Here is a 23,724-nt window from a genome sequence, read left to right as displayed (position 1 = left end):
TTTACTTGATAATAGCTAGTAATTTTTGCTATAGGGCCATCAAACTTCATAGGCTAATCATAGTTCTACAATATGTTTAAGTATTATTAACTCAGTACATTTATTTCCATTCACAGTTCTCTATCTTTTTTTCTGTACTTTCATTTAACAACCACACATAGACATTAACATCTGCTAAACTAGTCTGTTGTGGTAGATTTATGTTCATTTTTATTTCCTTTTTTCCACTCTAACATAAAATGAATTTATCTGATTTGTGACAAACCTATTCTAGTGGGAACACACTGTTTGAATTTCCACATTACTAGCAAGATCATTTTCTTGTGTTACCACATGTCTAAGGTGTAAACCCTTTGAGTTAAAGGGATTAAGAAAGGCATGATGGTATCTTCAGGAGTTGATGGTGATTCAACAAAGGGAAATTGTTTTGTTTTGTTTTTTAATTGTATATTTGGGGGCCAGAAAGAGATAATTAGGTACTTGCCATACACATAGCTGACCCAAATTCGAACCCAGTACTACTAAGTACATACTATGTCTGTGATGGACTATTTTGTTTATTCCACAAATGTGGTTTTTCTTTGGGGGGGTTCACACCCGGCATCACTCAGGGGTTACTCCTGGCTCTATGCTCAGATATCGCTCCTGGCAGGGGACCATATGGGATGATGGGATTCGAATCACCAACCTCCTGCATGAAAGTCAAACTCCTTACCTCCATGCTATCTCTCTGGCCCCCTACAAATGTTTTCTTAAGTCTACCAGGAACTGGAACTGTTCTAGTCTTGGGTAACAAAATGGATAAGAATAACATTGCTCCAAAGAAATTGCATGTTAATTAGTTTAAATCTAAATAGAATGATCTTTCTTTTTGTGTCTTTAAGTTGAATTGATAGGCTATATGATTTCTTCTTTTTGGGGGCTGGGGGTTCACACTCAGCGGTGCTCAGGGGTTACTCCTGTCTCTGCACTCAGAACTCGCTCCTGGCAGGCTTTGGAGGACCCTATGGGATGGTTGGGATGGAACATGGGTCTGTCCCGGGTCTGCAGGGTGCAAGGCAAACACCCTACCACTGTGCTATCACTCTGCCCAAGGCTATAGTATTTCTATCAAGAATTTATTTGAGGGGCCGGGCGGTGGCGCAAGAGGTAAGGTGCCTGCCTTGCCTGCGCTAGTCTTGGATGGACCACAGTTCAATCCCCCGGCGTCCCATATGGTCCCCCAAGCCAGGAGCAACTTCTGAGCGCATAGCCAGGAGTAACCCCTGAGCGTTACCGGGTGTGGCCCAAAAACAAAAAAAAAAAAAACAAGAATTTATTTGAGCAGAAAAGTCTTTAAAATTTTTAGTTTGGAAAAAAAAAGCGTTGTTAAAGGAAAGTAAGAGGGGATGGATGTGTTTGAGATTGTTTACATTTAGTTTTGTTCTCTCCAAAAATGTAATATCTGCTAATGTGGTCTTGTGAATTAGTGTAAGGTGGCAGTGAAATTAATGCTTTAATTTTCGCTGATAATAACCAAGTACTTTCTCTTAATTGTTTCAGTGTATAATGTCATGAAAAAATTCCTACTGAGCAAAACCTAATAGCAATATATAATGATTTGTCATTTTTTCTGTTAAATTTTCTCTCTAGTAAAATTGGTTCTCCACCCAAGACACCTGTAAGTAATGTAGTGGCTACCTCAGCTGGGACCTCTTCTGTTGGAACAGAGCTAAATTCTGTGCCTCCAAAATCCAGCCCATTTATAACTAGAGTACCAGTATATCCTCAGCATTCTGAAAACATTCAGTATTTTCAAGATCCAAGGACTCAGATACCCTTTGAAGTTCCACAATATCCACAGACAGGTAAGTAGTCTTTAACAGTTCTGAGAGGAAAAGTGTGATGTTATATTTGTGGCTTTTAGATAAGTAAGTAGATTATATCTCTTGTGAATAGTCCCCCCCTTGTGAATATTTATATTTAAAAATTACCTTATTTTCTGGCGTAGAAGACGACCCCCTATTTTTCCTGTTAAAATATTGGGTTTGGGCTATATTCACTGTATAAGACTACCTCTCTTTTTAACGCACACCAAATGGTAATTTAAAAACATAAGATTTGATTTAAATATGGAAATTTTAATTTATATACTTATGTCATGCATGTTTTTAGCTGGAAAACTATCACTTAGAAACATCAAACATGTAAACATAAAACAGTGATCTACATTGAGAGCAGGGGGATGGAGCTCCTCCCAAGAGCAGCTGGCTGGGGTGCAGTGATTAATAGGACAGCTAGAGGGAGACTGGGAGATAGTTTGAAGTAATGAAGAATATGCCTTGCTCCCCAGTACTGACTGGTCCCCAGATGAGTAGATAAAGAAACCATGGTACATCTGTACAATGGAATATTATGCAGCTCTTAGGAAATATGAAGTCATGAAACTTGCTTATACATGGATAGATATGAAGAGTATGCTGAGTGAACTGAGTCAGAGAGACATAGAATGATCGCACTCATTTGTGGGATATTAAAAATAATGTGAGAACAATAACCAAAGACATTAGGAATAAAAGCCAGGAAGACTAGTCTACAAAGCTTGCAACAAAGGGCAGAGGATAGTATAGTTAGAATAGAAAGGGGACCACTATGACAATGGTAGTTGGAAATAAGGTAGTTGGACAAGAACTGGGTAGCTAGGGCCGGAGCGGTGGCACAAGCAGTAAGGCAGTTTGATCCCCCAGTGTCCCATATGGTCCCCCAAGCCAGAAGCGATTTCTGAGCGCATAGCCAGGAGTAACCCCTGAGTGTCACCGGATGACAACAACAACATAAAAGAACTGGGTAGCTGAGGTAAAGTGATATGTATGATACCTCTTCAGTAGCAATATTGTAAATCATAGTACTTAAGAGGAAAATAGAAGTGGGGAAAGAGATAAGAAAAGTATCATATGGGGACATGCAGAGATGGGAGGGTAATTGGGGACATTGGTGGCAATAAGTGAACATTGTTGATATTGTTTGATAAATCAGATGCACAGGCTTTCCTTTGTATGAAAGTCCCTTTTTTGATCTTGCTGTTTTCAATATAATGCCTTTGGCTTTTGTCATTTTTCAGTACAATGTATTTTGAAATTTTCTTAATTGAGTCTATTTTCATCTTGGCATCTGTAATCCCCCCTGATTTCTTTTTTTTGCTTGTTTGTTTTGTTTTTGGGCCACACCCGGCAGTGCTCGGGGGTTCCTCCTGGCTGTCTGCGCAGAAATAGCTCCTGGCAGGCACGGGGGACCATATGGGACACCGGGATTCGAACCAACCACCTTTGGTCCTGGATCGGCTGCTTGCAAGGCAAACGCCGCTGTGCTATCTCTCCGGGTCCTCCCCTGATTTCTTGAACTATTATTTCTTCATCAAATTTGCCTTTCTGTTGTTCTTCAGGAACACTGATGATTCTTAAATTGTTCCTCTTGAATTCATCCCAAGTTACTGGTCTACTATTTATTTCTTTCAAAGTATTTTTCATCTTTTGTACCGTATTTTCCTGCATATAAGATGACCCCCTAATTTTACAGTTAAAACATAGGTTTAGGCCTATATTCACTGTATAAGACAGAACGTTCTTGTGCGGCAACTGTATGTACCACAGTGAGCCAATCACTGTGGTTATACTGTAATAGACTTCCTCTCTGACTCTGGCCAATCTGAGCAGGTTTTTGACAGTGTAGAATTGGGTACAGAACATTGTATAATTTGCATGCACAAAAAGTCTGGTTGGAGTGGCCGAGTTAGAGAGGTGGTCCGAGCAGTCTTGGAGTCATTGATGCAGGATCGAGTTCGAAAATTTGTTTCGTGGCAATATCCAGACGATTTTCGTTTAGTGGCATATCGAAACATTTTTCGGAATATGCTCGGTGTATAAGACGACCCCCAATTTCGGTTGACATTTTTTTTTGTTTCAAAAGTTGTCTTATATGCCAGAAAATACGGAATCTGTTTCTTCCATTTCATCTTGGGGCTCCTTAGTCTTTTTGCTTAGCTGCTGTTATTCTGCTATTTAGTGTTTTGTTGTTCTTTTTTTATTTGAGGGGGAGCACACCTGGTTGTGCTCAGAGACCAGTCCTGGTAAGTTTTGGGGACCACATGGGGTGCCAGGGTTTGAATCCAGGTTGGATGCATGCAAATGCCCTACCCACTATGATTATGCTCCAGATTCTCTTTTAAATTTACTTTTTAACTTCCTATGCTCTTTTCTGTCATTTCTGATTCTAGCAGTATTTTAATTTAAACCTTATATTTTCTTGTGCCTGTTGACTACATGTGCACAGTTTCTTTGAATTCATTAAACATCGTGGTGTCACTAAAGACATTATCTGAGGATTTCCCAAACTGGTTGGCATTATTGCTGTCTCTGGTGGTAGTTTCACTCATTGAATTTGGCAGGCTTCTAGTAGAACCATTTCCCCCACTGATTTTCCTAGCTTTTTTTGTTTTTGTTTTTGTTTTTGTTTTTCTGTATTAGGGATGAGTCTATAGTTAGATGCCTTGGAAGATGCTGAGGAATTAGGCTGGAGACTTCTCTGTTTTCTTCCCGACTTCGCCAAATAATAGGATGTATAACTATGTAACTCTGAGCAGCATATAATTTGCTGAGTAGATTTGCACTTAGGAATTGTAGCATGTTAATGGGCCTGTTTAATATGGCACAGGTTGTACATGAAGGCTTCTGGGACTGAGCTGGAAAGGAGGGGCTTTGCCTTCCATTCACTGAGTAAGTTCAGTGATCCCAGCCAGAGACTCCCTCACCTGTGAAATCTTGGTTCTTATGCATTTGAATCAATATAGGATTTATGGATTTAGAATTTTGTAAAGCCCTTGATATGCAAAATACTTGATTTTTATGTTTTTTGTTTGTTTGGTTTTGGTACTGGGATCAGATCCAATAGTGCTCAGAACTTAGTCCTGCCTCTATACTTCTATTAGGGCTCTGGAACCTTATGGGATGCCAGGGATTGAAACCCAAGTGCCTTACCCACTCTCCTTTGCTACAACCCTCTGTTTCTATGTTTTTATGTACAGTTTTGTTAGGCAGTGAATAGTTTTAATTGATTTTGCTTTTTGTTTGTTTTGGTTTTTGGGCCACAGCCACCGGTGCTCAGGTGTTAACTCTGGCTCTGAGCTCAGGAATTACTCCTGGTGGTGCTCAGGGGGGACCAAATGGGATGCCAGGGATTGAATTCAGATCAGATACATTGCAAGGCAAACAGCCTACCTTCTCTACTCTTGCTCCAGACCTAGATTTTGTTTTGCTTCATTTTGGAGTCATACATTATACCACTCAGTGTTTGCTTCTGGCAACTCCTACTGGTGTGTGGGGGCTCATGTAAGGTACTAGGGATTGAACCTGGGTTGACTGTATACAAGGCAAGCTCTTTACTTCTCCAATTCCAATTTACACTGATTTAGAAAGAAATCTCTAATTTTTGCTACTACAGAAATTAAGCATCAGTGTTCTAGCTCTTTAATATAAAACTCGTACTAATAGAAACCTTAGGAGGAATTTACCAGTCTCACAGCTTTGTCATGTATTTTAAAAAGCAGTTTAACAAATTATTGGACACGATTGTCTTAGTATGGTGTCTTGAAAGTATGTATTTTCTTTTTAAAACAGGCGATGGTAATTGATATGAAGTTCAAAGCTTCTTTTATTTTTCTATATTAAAGAGTGCTTTAGATTTAAACCATTTTAAATGTTGGATTTTACTAAGATTACATTGTTCTTTCCAATTTTCAAGGATACTATCCACCTCCGCCAACAGTACCAGCTGGTGTGGCTCCCTGTGTTCCTCGCTTTGTGAGGTCCAGCAATGTTCCAGAGTCCTCCCTCCCACCTGCTTCCATGCCATATGCTGAGCATTACAACTCATTTTCCCCTCGAGATCGAATGAATTCTTCTCCATACCAACCTCCTCCTCCTCAGCCGTATGGACCGGTTCCTCCAGTACCTTCTGGAATGTATGCTCCAGTATATGATAGCAGGCGCATCTGGCGCCCACCTTTGTACCGAGATGACATTATTAGAAGCAATTCTTTACCTCCAATGGACGTGATGCACTCATCTGTCTACCAGACATCTTTGCGGGAAAGATATAACTCACTAGATGGGTACTACTCAATGGCTTGTCAGCCACCAAATGAGCCAAGGACAACTGTGCCTTTACCAAGGGTAAGGAATGATGGAAATAGGGACACTTCTATAGTAGCAATTAAGAGCTTTGGTGCCAGACCCACCCACATAGATGTACTCCCTCTTCCACTTCATAATTGTGTGACTTAGAGATACTACTTTCCTATATCAGTTCTTATACATTCTATTGGAGGGAAATACCTACCTCATAAAATTTGTGAGGATTAAATCAGTAAAAACAAGCCTCTTAGAACTGGACCTGTGACATCATATTAATGCTCAATAAATGTAATGTTTCAATAGGAAACTGATGGGAGATTGAATAGAAATCTTCAAAATAAAAGAATCCTGTTTATAATATCTCTACATATAATACAGATGACTTTTCTGTACCCAGTAGGGAGCACCTAGATTTGATTTGTCATTTAACTTGACTAAATAAGTAACCCCTTATTTTAAGTGTTTGGTGGCTCCCTAATGTATTGTTTTGGACTCAGCAATATAATAAACTATTAACTTAAACATTATTTTCACTGAGCATAGTTAACATTCATTTACTGCTCCCTAGATAATTAAGATTGTTTCTTTTATCCCCCCCCCCCCCCCAGGAACCTTGTGGTCATTTGAAGACCAGTTGCGAGGAGCAGATACGAAGAAAACCAGAGCAGTGGGCACAGTATCACACTCAGAAAGCATCTCTTGTCTCTTCAACTCTTCCTGTTGCCACACAGTCACCAACACCACCTTCTCCTCTATTCAGTGTAGACTTTCGCGCTGATGTAAGAAAGGTTTCTCTCAATGATACAGAGATAGATCAAACAGACTGGCTTCAAAGCACTTTGTCAAGCTATGTTTAGTTATGTTAGATTTTTTTTTTAATGCTTTTGTGTATGTGTTTGATCTCATTAAACATACACTATAAAGCTAAACTTGGTGAGATTCTGAAGATTGCTCTATCAGTTTCTCTTCTGTCAAGAATTTGAAGTTTTGTTAGTAGTTGAGTTCTCATTTTTATGGTTCTTAATATTTAAACCTACCATTTATTGAGCACCTACTCGTGCCGGGGACTGTACTAAGCTTTTACATAATGTTATTTAATTCTCACAAAAACCTTAGGGGGCAGGTATTATTTATATTTTTGTGGGCTAGGACTCCTACACAGAGAATATAGGTAATTTTTTCATATAGTGAATTTAGGCTGTATATGGCTAGGATTTTAATGTATTTGGTCTTTGTGAGGCATTTTTCCCTACTTCACTATAGGGAATACTATATTATTCTTAGTATTTTACATCATTATAAATTACTGTTCTTGTCATTCTAGAATCATTATAGTATGCCCTGTTACTATTAGTGTTATTATATAGAGAGCAGAACATTTTTCTATCAATTTATTTTTTCTTTTTGGGTTCCACTCACCTGCTCAGATTTACCCCTGGTTCTCTGTATTTAGGTAGACTCAGAAGACCATATAGGGTCCCAGGGATTGAACCCAGGTCATCTATGTATCCCTGGCCCTATTTTTAAAAATTATTCTAGCTTATTCCCAATCATAGAGCTTCTACTAAAAAAAAAAAAAAAAAAAAAAAAAGCTATTTAAAGTTTTCTTTTTTTTTTTTCTCTCCCCAATTTAAAGTTTTCTTAATGGAAAATTTAATATGTTCAGCATACACTACAAAATGGATGTTTGAGTCAAAGAAAAACTAAGTGGATAGAGCACTTGACTTACATGTAGTTAAACCAGACTCAATCTTCAGCACTACATATGGTCATCCAAGCATTGCCAGGAGTAGTGTAGAGCCAGGAGTAAGCCCTGAGCACTGTGGGACATAATAAAAAAACAAACAAACAAAATAGGATAGTATAGTGCCCCATCACCCATGTGCCTTATCCCATCTTCTATATCAATTGCTCTTGTTCATCTGTCTTTACTCTTCTTTGTATGTTACTTTGAAGTTCTCCAGGATAAAAAGAAAGATACCATCATTTTTCATCCACTGATAATTCAGTAAATCAGTAACGTTTTAAACAAGAATTTGATTTATCTTTTCAAAGTAGATAAACATCCTAACAACAGAATAAGAGTTGCTATTCAGTGAAAAAGCATAAATATTTTATATTATGGTTTAGAAATAAATATTATAAGAGCCATGGCGATGAATCAAAGCCTAAGCAGATCCTTTGGATGTAGGATCCCTGGGTTTCCTGCCACCACATAGCCCCCCTGAGCTCTATTGGGTATGACCTTCAACATTGACAGGTACGGTCCAAAAGCCACAAAGGAAGAAATAATTGTTTTTTTCTTCTGAGACTCCAATCTGCTATTGTAATATCTAGTAATAGTAATTGGGGTAACCTCCTTAGTTATGTGTTAGCTATATAACTCTATAAATATGGGCCCGGAGAGATAGCACAGCGGCGTTTGCCTTGCAAGCAGCCGATCCAGGACCAAAGGTGATTGGTTCAAATCCCAGTGTCCCATGTGGTCCCCCTGCCTGCCAGGAGCTATTTCTGAGCAGACAGCCAGGAGTAATCCCTGAGCACTGCAGGGTGTGGCCCAAAAACAAACAAAAAAAAAACAACTCTATAAATATAGTTAAAATATGTTAACAATTTTAAAATTCTTAAGGTTGTAGTATTGTGATCCTATAATAATCCTAAAAGTGCATCCAAAATGTAGCTACTTTTTTCCCCTAAGTTCATTTAATTGATTTTGGTAGTATCAGAGGTTCCTTATTAGAATTTAGAAGATAAAGTAAAAAGAGAAGACATTGTATTTATTAATAAGTATATATTTATAAAGTGCCATTTTTTAAATACATAATTGAAGTTTCACTGTGGAGTTCTGTATATTCTGTAATAGTTATTCTAGCAACGAATTTGTAAGTTTGGGGCAGGAGAGATTATACACTTATTTATGATCTCCGAGCATCTCCCATAGTCCTTTTGCTCCCTTTCCCCCAGAGTTATAGATTTTTAAGGTTTTCTTTTTGGCTAATGGTTATTGCCCTCTCTTTTTGTTTTGTTTTGTTTCAATCAGTTCTCTGATAGTGTGAGTGGCACAAAATTTGAAGAAGATCGTCTTTCCCACTATTCTCCTTGGTCTTGTGGCACCATAGGCTCCTGTATAAATGCCATCGACTCAGAGCCCAGAGATGTAATTGCTAATTCGAATGCCGTGTTAATGGTATGCTTTGGACTTCTTCTTTTTCAGGCTATTGTGATGTTAACTCGAAGCTTAGAATGATTTAATACTTTTGTCTTCATATTGTTGGTATAGAGCTTATCTATTAGTAATAGAGCTACATTTACGTATGAAATAAATCGCACATACTAACTAAATTATTTGAACATAGCTTGGTTTAGACTGGCTTTTAAACTTAATTTTATTTGTGATCTTTTTGCTTTATGAAATGCTAGATAGGGACTGAGTGATATAGCACAGCAGATAGTGTGCTTGCCATGCACACTGACCCATATTTCATCTTCAGTGTCATATATTGGCGCCGGAGCTCACCAGCAGTGTTTTTTGAGTGCCAAACCAGGAATAATCCCAGAGCAAGGCAGTTGTGACTCCAAAACAAACAAAAATATGTCTTATAGGGGGGCCTGAGCTATAGTACAGTAAGTAGAATGTTTGCCTAGCACAACATGGCTGACCAAGATTTGATCCCCAGCATCCCATGTAGTTTTCCAAGGCTACCAAGGGTAATTGCTGAGCACCAAGCAATAATAACTCCTAAGCATCCCCAGGTGTGGTCCAAAATAAAATCAAGAAAGAAATGTTCATAGACTAGTGCTACCAGAAGCACTTGAATTTATTGCATGTTCGGTTTTGAATTAATTTTTTATTTTTACACATTCAGAAACTTTCTCAAATTTTGTGACTTCCCTACCCTACATAAGCTAAAGTTATGTAACAAATATATAGTCTTACAGCACCATTTAGGAAGTTAGGATTTAGATAGATATTGGATTTTCATTGAGACCTATAACTAGAGTTAAATTTATCAGAAAGCCTAAATACATGTTCTTTGATAGTATGAACTTATATTACTAGCTGAAGTAATTCCCAGATGTCTTTTATGTTTTTTTTTGTTTGTTTGTTTTGTTTTTTATGCAGGACCTGGACAGTGGAGATGTTAAGAGAAGACTGCATTTGTTTGAAACTCAGAGAAGGACTAAAGAAGAAGACCCAATAATTCCTTTTAGCGATGGGCCTATCATCTCAAAATGGGGTGCAATTTCCCGATCTTCCCGTACAGGGTATCATACTACAGATCCTGTCCAAGCCACTGCTTCCCAAGGAAGTGCAACTAAGCCAATCAGTGTATCAGGTAAGCCCTTGTAACTAATATGTTATATTAGTTAATATAAGTCTTATATGTCATATATATTTGTGTGTGTATATATATATATATATATACACACTGATATATATAAAATTTCCATTGCCCTTCATTTAACAGTCCCAGTCAACTCAATTAAATGGTTTGTGCAAGTTAGCATTGCTGTTGGAGAAAAAGGGATATTTTATGAAAAGTATGAATTTACATGTACATAACTTCATTTTTGATTACTGCTGGGTTTTTTTTTCTACAAATCTGTAGATTATGTCCCTTATGTCAATGCTGTCGATTCAAGATGGAGTTCTTATGGTAATGAGGCCACATCTTCAGCACACTATATCGAACGGTAACAGTCTCTTTAATTCTTTTGTTTTCTCTGTGGTCAGAGTACAAAATTTGCCCAAAATTGTTCATAAATGTTGCTAGTTTTATAGGTATAGCTAATATTTGGAAGTAATTTGTTTTGTTTTGGTCTATAATCACACACTAGCAGCTTGAGGGTTGTTCCTAATAGTCCTTTGGACCCTGTGACTCATGGAAACTGGGCCCTTACATGAAGAGCTTGCATACTAGTCTCACTAGTATCTCCCTGGACCATAACATTTGTTTATTTACTTTTACATTTGAAGCAGTGTTTAGAAGAAATCTGCTAGGTAAATCTGTCTTATAAGATTTGTTCTATATAGGGGCCGGGAAGGTGGCACTAGAGGTAAGGTGTTTGCCTTGCAAGCGCTACCGTAGGACGGACCGGGGTTCAATTCCCCTGGCGCGTCCCATATGGTCCCCCCAAGCCAGGAGCGACTTCTGAGCGCATAGCTAGGAGTAACCCCTGAGCATCAAACGGGTGTGGCCCAAAAACCAAAAAAAAGAAAAAAAAAGATTCGTTGTATATAGTCATTATTTCATTAGTTGCTTTATTTTGTTTATGAATGAACATATTTCTCTTTAAAGGGACAGGTTCATTGTTACTGATTTATCTGCTCATAGAAAGCATTCCAGTACTGGAGACCTTTTGAGCATTGAACTTCAGCAGGTAGGTTCTGGAGTTTTGTTTTGTTTTGTTTTGTTTTGTTTTACTGTAGTACTGGGGATTTAACTCAAGGTTTCTCACATATGCTGTGAGGCTGAGCCACAAGCTCCTGCCCTAAGCTTTTACTTTGCGTTTTCTTCTCTCATAGGCCAAAAGTAACTCATTACTTCTTCAGAGGGAAGCCAATGCTTTGGCCATGCAACAGAAGTGGAATTCCCTGGATGAAGGCCGTCACCTTACCTTAAATCTTCTAAGCAAGGAAATTGAACTAAGAAATGGAGAGGTAAAGAAACCCAACCTCTTGGCATATTCATAATAAATTTATTATTATTTAAAAAAATTTTGTTGTTTACTACTGTTGCACACTGGTATCTGGTGTCATTTAATGCATTTTCGTATGCCTTTTTCTGCTAGATATTTCTTGTTTTGGGGTCATACCTGTTAGAGCTCAGGTTTATCCCTGTCATGCAGAGGTCACTCCTAATAGGCTCAGGAAGGTAAATGACAAAGCCTCTGTACAAACTCTATGACTCTAGATTATTCCTTTTAAAACTAAAAGTAAAAATGAAAGTGTACACTCAGATTTCTTCAGTTATTTTTATTCAGTTTGGTTTTGGGGTCATTTGGTACTTAGAGTTTACTCCTGACTCTGCGCTCAAGGATCACTCCAGATAGGATTTGGGGTTTCATGAATAGAACCAGGTTGGCTTTGTGCAGGGCCAGTCCCTTATGTACTGATTTTTTTCTCTCTGGCTCTTAAAAATTATTTATAATAATCTCATTTTGACTTTTTTCTTTCTAGATTATTACTTAAATTATTATATAGAGCAATCTCACTTAAAGTTTTTAACTTAAACCTAAATCTCATTTAAACTCTCTCTTTCTCTCTTTCCCTCTCACACTCACTTTTCTTTTTTTGGTTTTTGGGTCACACCCAGCGGCGCTCAGGGGGTTACTCCTAGTCTGCACTTAAAAATCGCTCGTGCCAGGCACAGGAGACCATCTGGGATGGCAGGAATCAAACCACCATCCATCCTGGGTCGGCCACATGCGAAGCAAATACCCTACCGAGGTTCTAGCTCTCTGCCCCCCCCTTTTATTTTTGTTTGTTTGGGATCAAACTTAGTTTTTGCATAGGGCCCCCCACCAGTCCAAGAGAAGTGCTCTGCTGCTGAGCCATGCTCTTAAACCCTTTCCATTTTAATATAAAAAGGAAGCCCCATTTCCTTAGTATAAAATCATTCTTTTTTCTTAATTACAGAGTGATTATGTAGAAGATATAACTGATACTAAGCCTGATAGGGATATTGAGTTAGAGCTGTCAGCACTTGATACCGATGAACCTGATGGACAAGGTGAACACATTGAAGTGAGTACCACAATTTGATATTAAGGAGATTTTGTTTTGTTTTGTTTTGAGCTGTGCTGAGGTCTTGCTTTTGGCTCTGCTCAGGGATCCCTCCTGGTATTGCTCAGAGAACCAGTATGTGGTGCTAGGGATTGAACAGGGTTGGCTCCATGCAAAGTTAGCACTTTAACCCCTGCTCTATCTCTCTGGGCCATCTTTATGAGGCTTTATTCCATTGGAATTTAAAATATGAAATACAACCATAGTTAAAGACTGGCATTTTATTTCTATAGGAGATTTTAGACATACAACTTGGGATCGGTTCTCAAAGCGATCAGCTGATGAATGGAACAGCAGTGGAAAATGGGCATACTGTCCAGCAGCACCAAAAGGAGTCCCAGGAACAGAAGAGACAGAGCTTAGGTGAAGAACATGTGATTCTGTGAGTGTTAGACAGATGATTTATAATTAGTAGGGATGGGCCGTGAAAAAGTGGATGCTATTAAATTTATGTTTGACTTTATCTTATGTGAATATTATCAATAACTGGGCAATGATTTTTCTCAGTCTGGTTTTAGAAGGACGAGGTAAATGAGAAAAAGTTTGCAACCTAAAATGTGTTCTTTTATTGGAATAAAAGTTAGTCTTTGTACTCTAGATCAGTTCAGTTTATAGTTCTTCACTCTAGCTGGTTTTTTTTTTGTTTGTTTGTTTGTTTAGTTTTAGTTTTTTGGAGTTTGGGGAGGGGGATTGGGGAGGGCAGAGGATGAAGAGACCACAGCCAGCTATGTTCAGGACTTACTTCTGGTTCTACACTAAGGAATTATTCCTGGCTGCTCTCAAGGGGGGTCCTAGGAGGTGCCAGGGATCGAACCTGGGTCAACTGTATTTAAGGCTAATGCCTAATCCATTGTACTGTATCTCTGACCCCTATTTTCTCAGTCTGATTATCAAACCTAAAGACTGCAAAAGGGAAAATTAAAACCCAGGTGAAGAGTTTCTCTTTTCTGAGAAATGATAAGATATTCTTGGCTTTAATATTACCACATTTTATTAAAAAGTCTGACAATCTTGAACTTTATTAATGGTTTTTAAATTGGCTAGTATTTAATTCATCACTGTAATTTCTTTGACCTGGAATCTTTTGGGCACTTCTAATAGAGTTTATGTGATAAAACATGCCTTTGTTAGGAACTGTTAAAACTCGTATTTTTCGTTTAGATGTATAATGACTTAAAAAGTTTTCACCTAAAGCTAATTTATTTTCATGTCATATTTTTTTTCCTCAGGGAGGAGCAAAAAGCAGTTATGCCAGTAACTACTTGCTTTAGCCAGCCTCTCCCAGTGTCCATTAGCAATGCAAGTTGCCTCCCCATCACCGCATCTGTCAGTGTGGGCAACCTCATTTTGAAAACTCATGTTATGTCTGAAGATAAAAAGGACTTTTTAAAACCTGTTGCAAATGGGAAGATGGTAAACAGCTGAAAGGAGGCTCATCTTTCAAATTTGTGACCATACCATGGAGGCATTTACACTAGCTTTTTATATATATGATATATATTATATAATGTATATTTTTTTTAAAAAAAAGTTATTATGGGGGCATCCATTTCCTGTGGACTCTTTGATACTTCAAGCCCTCTTGCATTAGCATTATGAAAAAAATAAGAAATTTTACTTTATTAGGGTAACACGTTCACTTTCCAGAAGTGATTGGAATTTGGACATTTAACTTAAGCTTCAAGCAGCTTTTTATGAGTTTGTAGCAATCCGGTGCAGTAACTGAGCCATTTCCTATTTTAAATGGCTTCTATAGAAAATTAACAACTCAGTTATTAAACTAGCAGGATCCTACAATGATACATCTAGTGAAAGTAGACTTAACTTATTTATTTCTATTTTATGTTTCACTGAGAAATTTCCATCTCATTCCAGCTGCTTTGTTTCTCTTTTTCATGGACTTTGCATGAATTTTTTTTTCTTCTTCTTTTTTTTTTTTTTTTTTTGTACTTCAAAGAGTGAAGTTAGATGTTCTTAACCATAGAATTTTACAGGGTTATATACTAGCTTTCTTTACTGCATTATATGTAGAAGTGTGGTGCAGTGCTTTTATCTGTAGTGTTTAAATTTTTTTTAATTTTCCCATTTTTCAAGAATAGTTTCTGCTTTGTTAATATTTATACACAGGCTACTTGTTGAAGTAAGTAATTAAATATATAACCAAGTGCCTAAGTCTTTCAGCTGATGTACTAGATATTAAATTCTAAGTTATGCAGAATCGTTTTTACAATTTTGATAAATTATGCACTAATGTAATGGCAGTTTTTTAAAATGCAGATTTAAGCCTGTACATTATTGAATCTGATGACTTGGCATAAGAATCAGGTGCTTTCAGCTTTCTAGAGAAAACCCTGTATGTAGCGTTTGCACTGACTAACAAGGTGGCATTGCTGGGTTTTTTATTTAAATTAATTAATTTTGGATGTTCATTGCATTATCTTGGTTAAATATTGTTTGTTGTTACTTCATGTTGGGGTTTAATTTTCCTTGTTTTCTGTTAGGCTGATAAGACTATGAACCATGTTAAATAAGATAACATTGGCTAACCTTTATTCATTCTTTTTTTTTTTTTTTTTTTTTTTTTTTTTTTGGTTTTTGGGCCACACCCTGTGACGCTCAGGGGTTACTCCTGGCTATGCGCTCAGAAGTTGCTCCTGGCTTCTTGGGGGACCATATGGGACGCCGGGGGATCGAACCGCGGTCCGTCCTAGGCTAGCGCAGGCAAGGCAGGCACCTTACCTCCAGCGCCACCGCCCGGCCCACCTTTATTCATTCTTAAAAGCATGAATAATTAATGCCCTGCTAAAATGTGACTGAAAAACATTTTGACTTGGCCCCTGAAAGTATGTTCAACCAGCCAAGTTGCCAGTTAGTGGGAGGTATTTTTTTGCACCAAAATTTCAGTCGACATTTGAGAACAAAAGCTCGGCATTCCTTCTGTGATCTTATCTAGTTTGTCTCTTTGTTGTTTTATTTTTGTTTCTTTAAGATTAGTTTGCCTTTTATTATTATTTTTTTAATTAACTTCTGTGAAGTTGTTTACTCTGAAAATTGTACTGGAATATTTTAAGCCAAGCTGATCTTTCACCAGGTGTACTGTATGTAAGGGCTTTTCCTGCTAGCAAGATGCTTAAACAGGATCATGTTATTGGTCGTCTGAGCTGTTTAGTTGTTTTACAAAACCACAGCATTGTATCAGATACGGTTTTGATAAAAAGTTTTGTGCACATTTCCAGGGGCGGGAGGGTTGACGTTTCCCTGAAATTTCTTGGTCAGAATGAGTAAAATACTGGTGTTTGATACCTGTCTTAATGAACATGCTCATAAGGTGACTGATAAGTTGTAAATATACCTGAGAAACAAAAGGGGTAGTTTTGATATTCTGGTGTCAGTATGGAAGATCTTACACATTTATTTCTCAGATGTATGAAGATGTTTGTTTTGTAGCATAACAGCACAGTAGCCTTGACTTCTTTTCCTTTGCTTAGTACTGTACCTTTTTCACCATGGCCAGTGCTCCCTCTCCCAACAAAGACATTTTATTTATTTCACTCTGTAACCTGAAATGAATAGGAACAAGAGTTTTAAAACCATGTTACATTAACTTATTTCTGACATTATAACTTAGCATAGGATAGGACAGGAATATTCTTGTTAAATAATTATATGGAAACCTTTCTATACATACGCGCTCATTACATTGAAATGCTTCCACTGTACTTTATTTGCTGTTTGTATTTCCAAAAAGGATGTGCAAATCACTATGTTTGTTTCATGGTTATTTAAATAGTGAGATCTTCCATGTTGAAGGTAATGTATTTTTTTTTAAGATTTTAAAATCGCTATTTTGTTACAAAATAGAGACCTATTAACAGTATGAGAGCTCCTTATGTGCCCTCAGGGAAAGAACCCTCTGTGCAACAGAACTACGCAAAACATCTTCAGCACGTTCTGAGGGTGAATATATACTACATAAATTGATCTTGTGTATTTAACCTTATCTTTTTAATTTTAAAACTGAAATTTTGAAATTGGTTGTGCTCTGCTAGAGGGGATTGGGATAAACTGCTTAGGTGTTTGCCTACTTGTCCAGTGAATTTACATTTGCATCACTGTATGTATATACCTTCCAACCTTATTGATATGTCTTTGGATATTTATATTAAAATAATGCTTGTCTTGCAGCAGGTGATCCCATAAAAACAGTTAATTCCCTGTTAAAAATATAAACTCTCTCACTCACTAACAACATAGGAATTGTTGGGATTTTTCCATATGCCAATCTTTATATTTTGTAGTGGTCAACTTTATTTCTCCTCTTCAGTTTAATTTTAATGGTAGTAAAGATATTGGTGCTCTGCCACTGTAGAAGAAAGCATTTTGTCTGATCCTTTTTCTCATGATGGTATTTACTGATATCATATCCATCAGGAAAAAATTCCAAATCAGACTTAGGAAGTCTTTTTTAAAATTGGGGATATTCTCTGTCATTTGACCCTCTAGCTAACATGTTGTGATATGTAATATTTTGAAATCAGAATATAAAGCAGTTGCAGAGGAAATTTGTACTCTTGGTAATTAAACTGCATGCCTTGTCTTGTGGTCTAATCAGGAAAAAGTTTGAGGTTGGGAAGGTGGGACAATGTTGGGTTTTTTCCCGCTTCCCACTTTTTGTTTTCAGTTTCTAAGTCCCATTCTGAAGTTCATATCCTTCATTTAAGAGTGACTGTAGCATCAGAGTGAATATATTTTGGGGATCTCATTTTGCTTTATAAACTCTGAGAAAGTTCATCTATTTGGTACCTAAAAATGCACATGTCCTTGTCTTTGCTTCTGTGACTGACTTTAAATACCATCTGATAAATCATTGTCAAGCATGAAAGCTGTGCATTGTACTTTTAAAGAAAAGGTAGTAGAAGTTCATTAGATCTGTGGCACTGGTTTTTTGTTTTTTGTTTTGTTTTGTTTTTGTTTTTTTATCCTACTGTTTACCTCTCACAAGAGAATAAATCTTTTATACTAGAGTTGAAATCTGGTCACGTTTCTCCAAATTTAAAACGTTGATACTAAAAGCAAATCCCATTTTTTATGCTTTCTTGAAAGTTACAGGATACACGTCAATTTGTAGGACTTAAAAAGGAGATCATTTTAAACATTTAAGAAAATTGCTTTGAAAACCATCTACGTACTTTTACATTTTTAACAAGGATAGAACCTGTAATGATGAGATTCAGCATGTATTAGCAACTTTGAATCTGAATATTTCTTACCTAGCTTCTTAGACTCAATTCCTAAGCATATTGTCAACCAGTATTGGTAACTCATAATTCAGGGGAAAAGTTCCTTTGCAGCTTCAGTTCATTTGAATCTTTGAATCTTTAGTTCATTGGATGAACTTTCTTGTGTTGTAGTGAATGAAGAGTGTTGATGGGATCACTTACTGTAACTCCTCCATAAAACCCCTCTGTAAGCAGAACCAAATTAACATGCTCAAGGAGTATCCCATTTTCCGGATAAATGGAATAAATTTGCTAGTTATTCCTTTATACTAGCACTTTTGGTATCCCTTTGCTGGCAAGGGAATACGAGTGAAATCCTATTTTTACTCCAAGAGCAGTCATTTCCCCCAGGCAGAAATTGGCAGGTTTTTTTCTTTAATTAAAAAAAAAAAAAATTAAAGCCTCAAACCAGTGAAACACAGACACTGGCTGCACTTAGCACTGCCAAAAACCAAGGTCATTTGCATATATTTCATCAGTCTGTCAAGAATTAGGCCTCACTCTATAACCCAAGGCATGGAAGTGCATGCATTCTCTTAGCTGGGCAAACAATTATACTGTAGTTGTGATACAACACATGTGGCTTTTATTTGTACTGCACATATCCACTGTACAGCCACTTGGGAGTATTGTGGTTAATTAGCTTGCAGCAACTGCTGTCTGCATTTATACTGTTAATTGCATATTCTTTTCCCTGGAAGTGAAAGAGAAATGTTTTCCTTGTTGCATTGATTACATTTTATAAATTTGCTTAGCTGGAAAGTTTGGGAAAAGAGGCCTGTTTGTCAATTGTACAACCGATTGTGAAGCTCTAGTGTGAATATTTTTACGTCTGTATTAGACATTTTCTTTGCAAATCTATTGTTCGATTGAAATGTAAATGAAATTAAAGATGGTGTACACCCATCATGTAAAAAGCAGGCACCATCTCTAAGATGGATTTAATGCTCATTTTTAAGGCATATACTCAGCTTCTATTTAAAACTATAATTTAAAATAATTCTGTACAATGAAATGGGGGTTATATATGGGAATAAATTCTATTCCACTTATTTCAATTTGAATTTCCAAATTGTAATGTTTCCCTTTGTGCTATAGGAATAGGATTAAATGGGGGAAGGCTAGGATTTATAAGGCCTGTATATGGGGGGAGGGCAGAGATGGAACAATGAGGGTTGTGATGATAGTGAATAGCGAAGAGTGAATTCTGTGTGTTTTTGCTGTAGCGCTGAAGTGAAGAGATGAGTAGCTTTGGCTGTTCACAGAATAGAGCATCATGATTTTCAGTGTTTGAGAGAAATTTAATGGAAAAAGTTTGCAGTACTTGACATGTATTTGCATGCACAAAATAAAATTATTTGTCCACCTTAAAAGTTGTTTGTTTAGTGTCAATATTAAGCTTATGGTACATTTTAGTTATTTTCTTTGGTATGATTTTTTTGGCTTGACTAAGCTATCAATATACTCCTTGAAATTTAAATTATCACCTGCCTTGCCTTCTACATATACCACTTGGGAAGGATCTAAAAGAAACAAAAAGACCACAGGTTAAAGTTTATTCCTAAAAAAAAAAAAGTTTATTCCTTAATTTGATCAATGATTTAGTTCAGTATGGAATAGCAGTTTTCAGCCATTTTACACCTGTGTTTTGGTAGTTGAAAACCACTGATAAAGAGTACTGTGTTTGTTGGAAATGAGGGAATAAATAATATTAGTGGGTCATTATCTAATGGAGAAAATAGACCAATTGCACAAATAGTCAATATAAAGGTATGTAGTTATTGAAGTCTGCTGACAGTTCTGTGGAACATTAGAATATGAAGAAACTGTACTAGTCCTTAAGATTCAAGCTTCGTGAAATTACAAGTCTTTCTTCAAGAAACTCACAGTGTGGAAAATAGGAAAGACAGTTGAATAACTAGCTAATGGAGCTTTGTTCTACTATAGAGTACTTGAAAATCGAAAGGAAAATTATGAGAAACATGAGTAAGTGTTGAGACAGAGGAAGCAGACTTTTGAGTAAATAGACTGGATCACATTTCACCAGAGATACAAGAGAGAAAATTCTTGAAATACTTGAAACTTGCTCCTTCACAGTCTATTTTGTATCTTAAGTTTCCTTCACTACAGATATGATCGCTGTGTTACATTTGAGTTGCTAAATAATTTACACAAGACTACCTAATTATAAAGTAGTAGTAAAGTCAGAATTCTAATTCATGTGTTTTCATTCTAAAGATTATAGTGACAAAAGGAACCTCTTTTAACCTTACATAGTACAGGGAAAGGAATATTTAATAGGCATAGTTTTGAGTGCCAAAATTATCTAGGATTTTTTTTTTTGCATTGTCATTTTTACAAAGGAGAAATTGAATCAGAGGCCTTAGAGAATTTATCCAAGGTTATACAGCTAGATGAAGTAGATGGAAGGCCTACATACAAATAAGTCTATTTAAGGAACCTCAGAAGTTAGAACATTTTAGGATTTTTGAAAAGTTACTTTAGCAGGAATGTGAGGTGATAGGTTCATAGGGGAAGCAGGCCATCAATCTAGGTAAGAAATTTTAGAACATTGCTAAGTAGGAACATAGGAAAAGAGATGGTTCTGAAGGAAAAGCAGGAGAGAATAATTGTCAGGATTTGTTATAGAGGGAGTATCATTAAAGTTGTCATGAATCCCAGATTCTGTTGTTGAGAATAGATCAATACTAAGTGAATCAAGTAATCCTGTGTGTAAGTAATCCCTGTAGTGACTATTCAAATCAGGAAGATTAAAAAAAAAAAAAAGGTATAGTTGGTCCACACACTAGAGAGGAAATGGAACGGAAATGAAACTTCATTGAGATTGTGCACATAACGAAGACTGCTATTTTTTAATCACTAAAATATTCAGAATATAATGATTCCAAACCTAGGATCTTTAAAAAAAAAAAAAAAAAAAACCTCAAAACCCAGGGGCCAGAGTGATAGTACAGCAGGTAGGGTCCTTGCCTTTTCACATGCCCTGTCCTGGGTTTAATCCTTGACATACCATATAATTCCCCAAGCACTGAGAGGAGTGATTCCTGAGTATAGAGCCAAGAGTAACCCCTGAGCATTCCTGGGTGTGGCCCCCAAATTAAAAGAAATCTCATATCCCAGATCATAATCTCTAGTTGTAGAACCAAGGCATCAGTATTGTTGGTGTGACCAAGTGCTTTCAATTTTAGGAGTTGGTGAAGTCATTATTACAGTGAATGAAAATAGGTTTGGGGTTTGTTTTAGTCTTCAATTAATGTAAATTACATAATATCCATTGTCAAATGTTCAGAACTGCATGGTGTTCAAGACTCATTTTATGAATATATGCTTTCATAATCCACGTAGCAGGCATTAGGCTTATATGAATGAACTAATCCGTAACTTGACAAAATTCACATTATAGTTGGGGGGCAAGAAATTTTCAGAAATGGCAAGTTTAAGAATGAGTAGTAGTGAAATCAACAAGAATATAATACAAGCAAATGATGCTAATGTGTGATTGGAAATGGTAATTCTCCATTTGGATTTTTAAGAAACATCTCTTATGTTCAAATCTTGAGTTTCTGGAATTTCCATGCTCTCTAAACCATATCTCTAGTCTTCATTTCAGTTCTACACCCCTGGATTGCTGTCATACACACCTAGTAAGACATTCAGAATTCATCACTTCTCACCAGGTGAAAAAAGCCATGTATAGGGAGAGGCTCTGTAGATGTGATAGCTTCTCATAACCCCTATTTCTTTTTTATCTTTTTTTGTTTGTTTTTCGGGCCACACCCGTTTGATGCTCAGGGGTTACTCCTGGCTAAGTGCTCAGAAATTGCCCCTGGCTTGGGGGGGACCATATGGAACGCTGGGGGATCGAACCGCGGTCCTTCCTTGGCTAGCGCTTGCAAGGCAGACACCTTACCTCTAGCGCCACCTCGCTGGCCCCATAATCCCTATTTCTACTTTTGCTTTCTTGACTTATTGTCACCCACAGCAGAAAGAGGGATCCTGTTAAAATATTCAGGAATCAGTCTTACTCTTGGGCTCAAATCCCTCCATATGCTTTTCATTTCTCTTGGAGTGAACTAGTGTCTAATACTTTCCTCATTCGACTCTGGTCCCTATTGGGCCCTCTCGAGTCATTTGCCATGCATAGTAGGACGTTTACACTTGCTCTTTCCTTAAGGATAGAAGGTTTCCTCACCTTCCGATAGCTGCATATGCTGCATCTTTTACTTCAGGTCTTTACTAAAAATAAAAAGTCAACCTCAATGAGAATTAGATATAGAGTAATGGGGATGGGGATGTTACCCCTATCTATTTAATGGTAAAATAGGTGTTTAACCCAAGATACTAGATTGCTAGACTTTTTCACTTTATATTTTGAAAATATAGATAAATAGAAAGTAGCAAAAATATTACAGAAAGGATCCTTGTGTAAGAGGACCCTTATGTAGCTTCCCCCAGATGATGACAATTTATATACCACAGTATAATAGAAAAACCTGGAAATGGATGTAAGTAGTCATCTACAATTCAGGTTTCAACTTCTGTGTCTGTGTATGTAGGTCTATGCAATTTTATCACATGTGGATTGGTCGCTACTATTACCAAGATCGCAGTGGAAATGAAAAAGTACACGGAATTTATTCCATTACCTCAATGTTCCTTCACCTACCTTTCCATTCCATCCCTCTCCCTTATTAATATTCCTCCATTACTAATTCCTTCCAACCATGGATCTGTTACTATTATCTCTAATTTTGTGGTTTCAAGAATGTTATTTATATATGCGATTATACAGTGTAATATTTTGAGATTGGCTATTCCTACTCAGCATAATTTTCTTGAGAGTCTTGCAATTTGCTGCATGTATTAATTGTTCCTTTTTTATTGCTGAGTAATATACCATAGTATGGATGTATCACATTTTGTTTAATTCATCCATTGAGGAACACGAGTTGTTCAAAATTTTTTAATATTACAAATAAAGCTGCTATGAATATTTGTATGTGTTTTTGTGTGGATGTAAGTTTATTGTTCCTGACATTTTTAAGTAGATTGATATATTTTGTCCACCTCTGAAGGATATGAACAAATTAGACTATTATCTCTAATTTAGAAATGGATAAAGTTTCTTCCAAATAAAGTTATCAAAACAGATAAAATATGTAAAGGAAAATTGGAGTAACTCTTGTGTTAATTATCATCACCTAACAAACCACCCCAAAACTTAATGGTACCACCCAACATTGGTTATCTCTGGATTTGTGTAAATCAGTAATGAAGACTATCTTAGATGGGTCTTAATATACTGCAAGATGGGTTCAGCTTCTACTGTGTCCTTTTATGGCTCACAGGGGATCAAGATCAACTTTCTTTCTTTTTTTTTTTTTTTTTTTTTTTGGTTTTTGGGTCACACTCAGTGATGCTCAGGGGTTACTCCTGGCTGTCTGCTCAGAAATAGCTCCTGGCAGGCACG

The 23,724-nt window shown here is 36.9% G+C and overlaps 1 protein-coding gene across 1 annotated transcript in view; it reads left to right on the top strand.

Annotated features, from left to right (window-relative positions):
* The window catches only part of RC3H2 (ring finger and CCCH-type domains 2), a 47,948-nt gene extending 32,441 nt beyond the window's left edge, over positions 1-15,507 (top strand). Inside the window, exons 10-20 of the mRNA XM_049774124.1 lie at positions 1,633-1,847; positions 5,776-6,206; positions 6,776-6,946; positions 9,208-9,354; positions 10,291-10,504; positions 10,778-10,862; positions 11,468-11,549; positions 11,695-11,829; positions 12,808-12,915; positions 13,188-13,336; positions 14,184-15,507. Coding sequence (XP_049630081.1) covers positions 1,633-1,847; positions 5,776-6,206; positions 6,776-6,946; positions 9,208-9,354; positions 10,291-10,504; positions 10,778-10,862; positions 11,468-11,549; positions 11,695-11,829; positions 12,808-12,915; positions 13,188-13,336; positions 14,184-14,379 — 1,933 coding nt within the window. The 3' untranslated portion in view covers positions 14,380-15,507. The remainder of the gene's footprint in view (positions 1-1,632; positions 1,848-5,775; positions 6,207-6,775; positions 6,947-9,207; positions 9,355-10,290; positions 10,505-10,777; positions 10,863-11,467; positions 11,550-11,694; positions 11,830-12,807; positions 12,916-13,187; positions 13,337-14,183) is intronic.
* The last annotated feature ends 8,217 nt before the right edge of the window (positions 15,508-23,724 follow it).

Source organism: Suncus etruscus, chromosome 5, assembly GCF_024139225.1.
Source record: "Suncus etruscus isolate mSunEtr1 chromosome 5, mSunEtr1.pri.cur, whole genome shotgun sequence".
NCBI lineage: Eukaryota > Metazoa > Chordata > Mammalia > Eulipotyphla > Soricidae > Suncus > Suncus etruscus.
The sequence above is the reverse complement of the archived record's forward strand: the minus strand, read 5'-3'. Positions and strand labels throughout refer to the sequence as shown.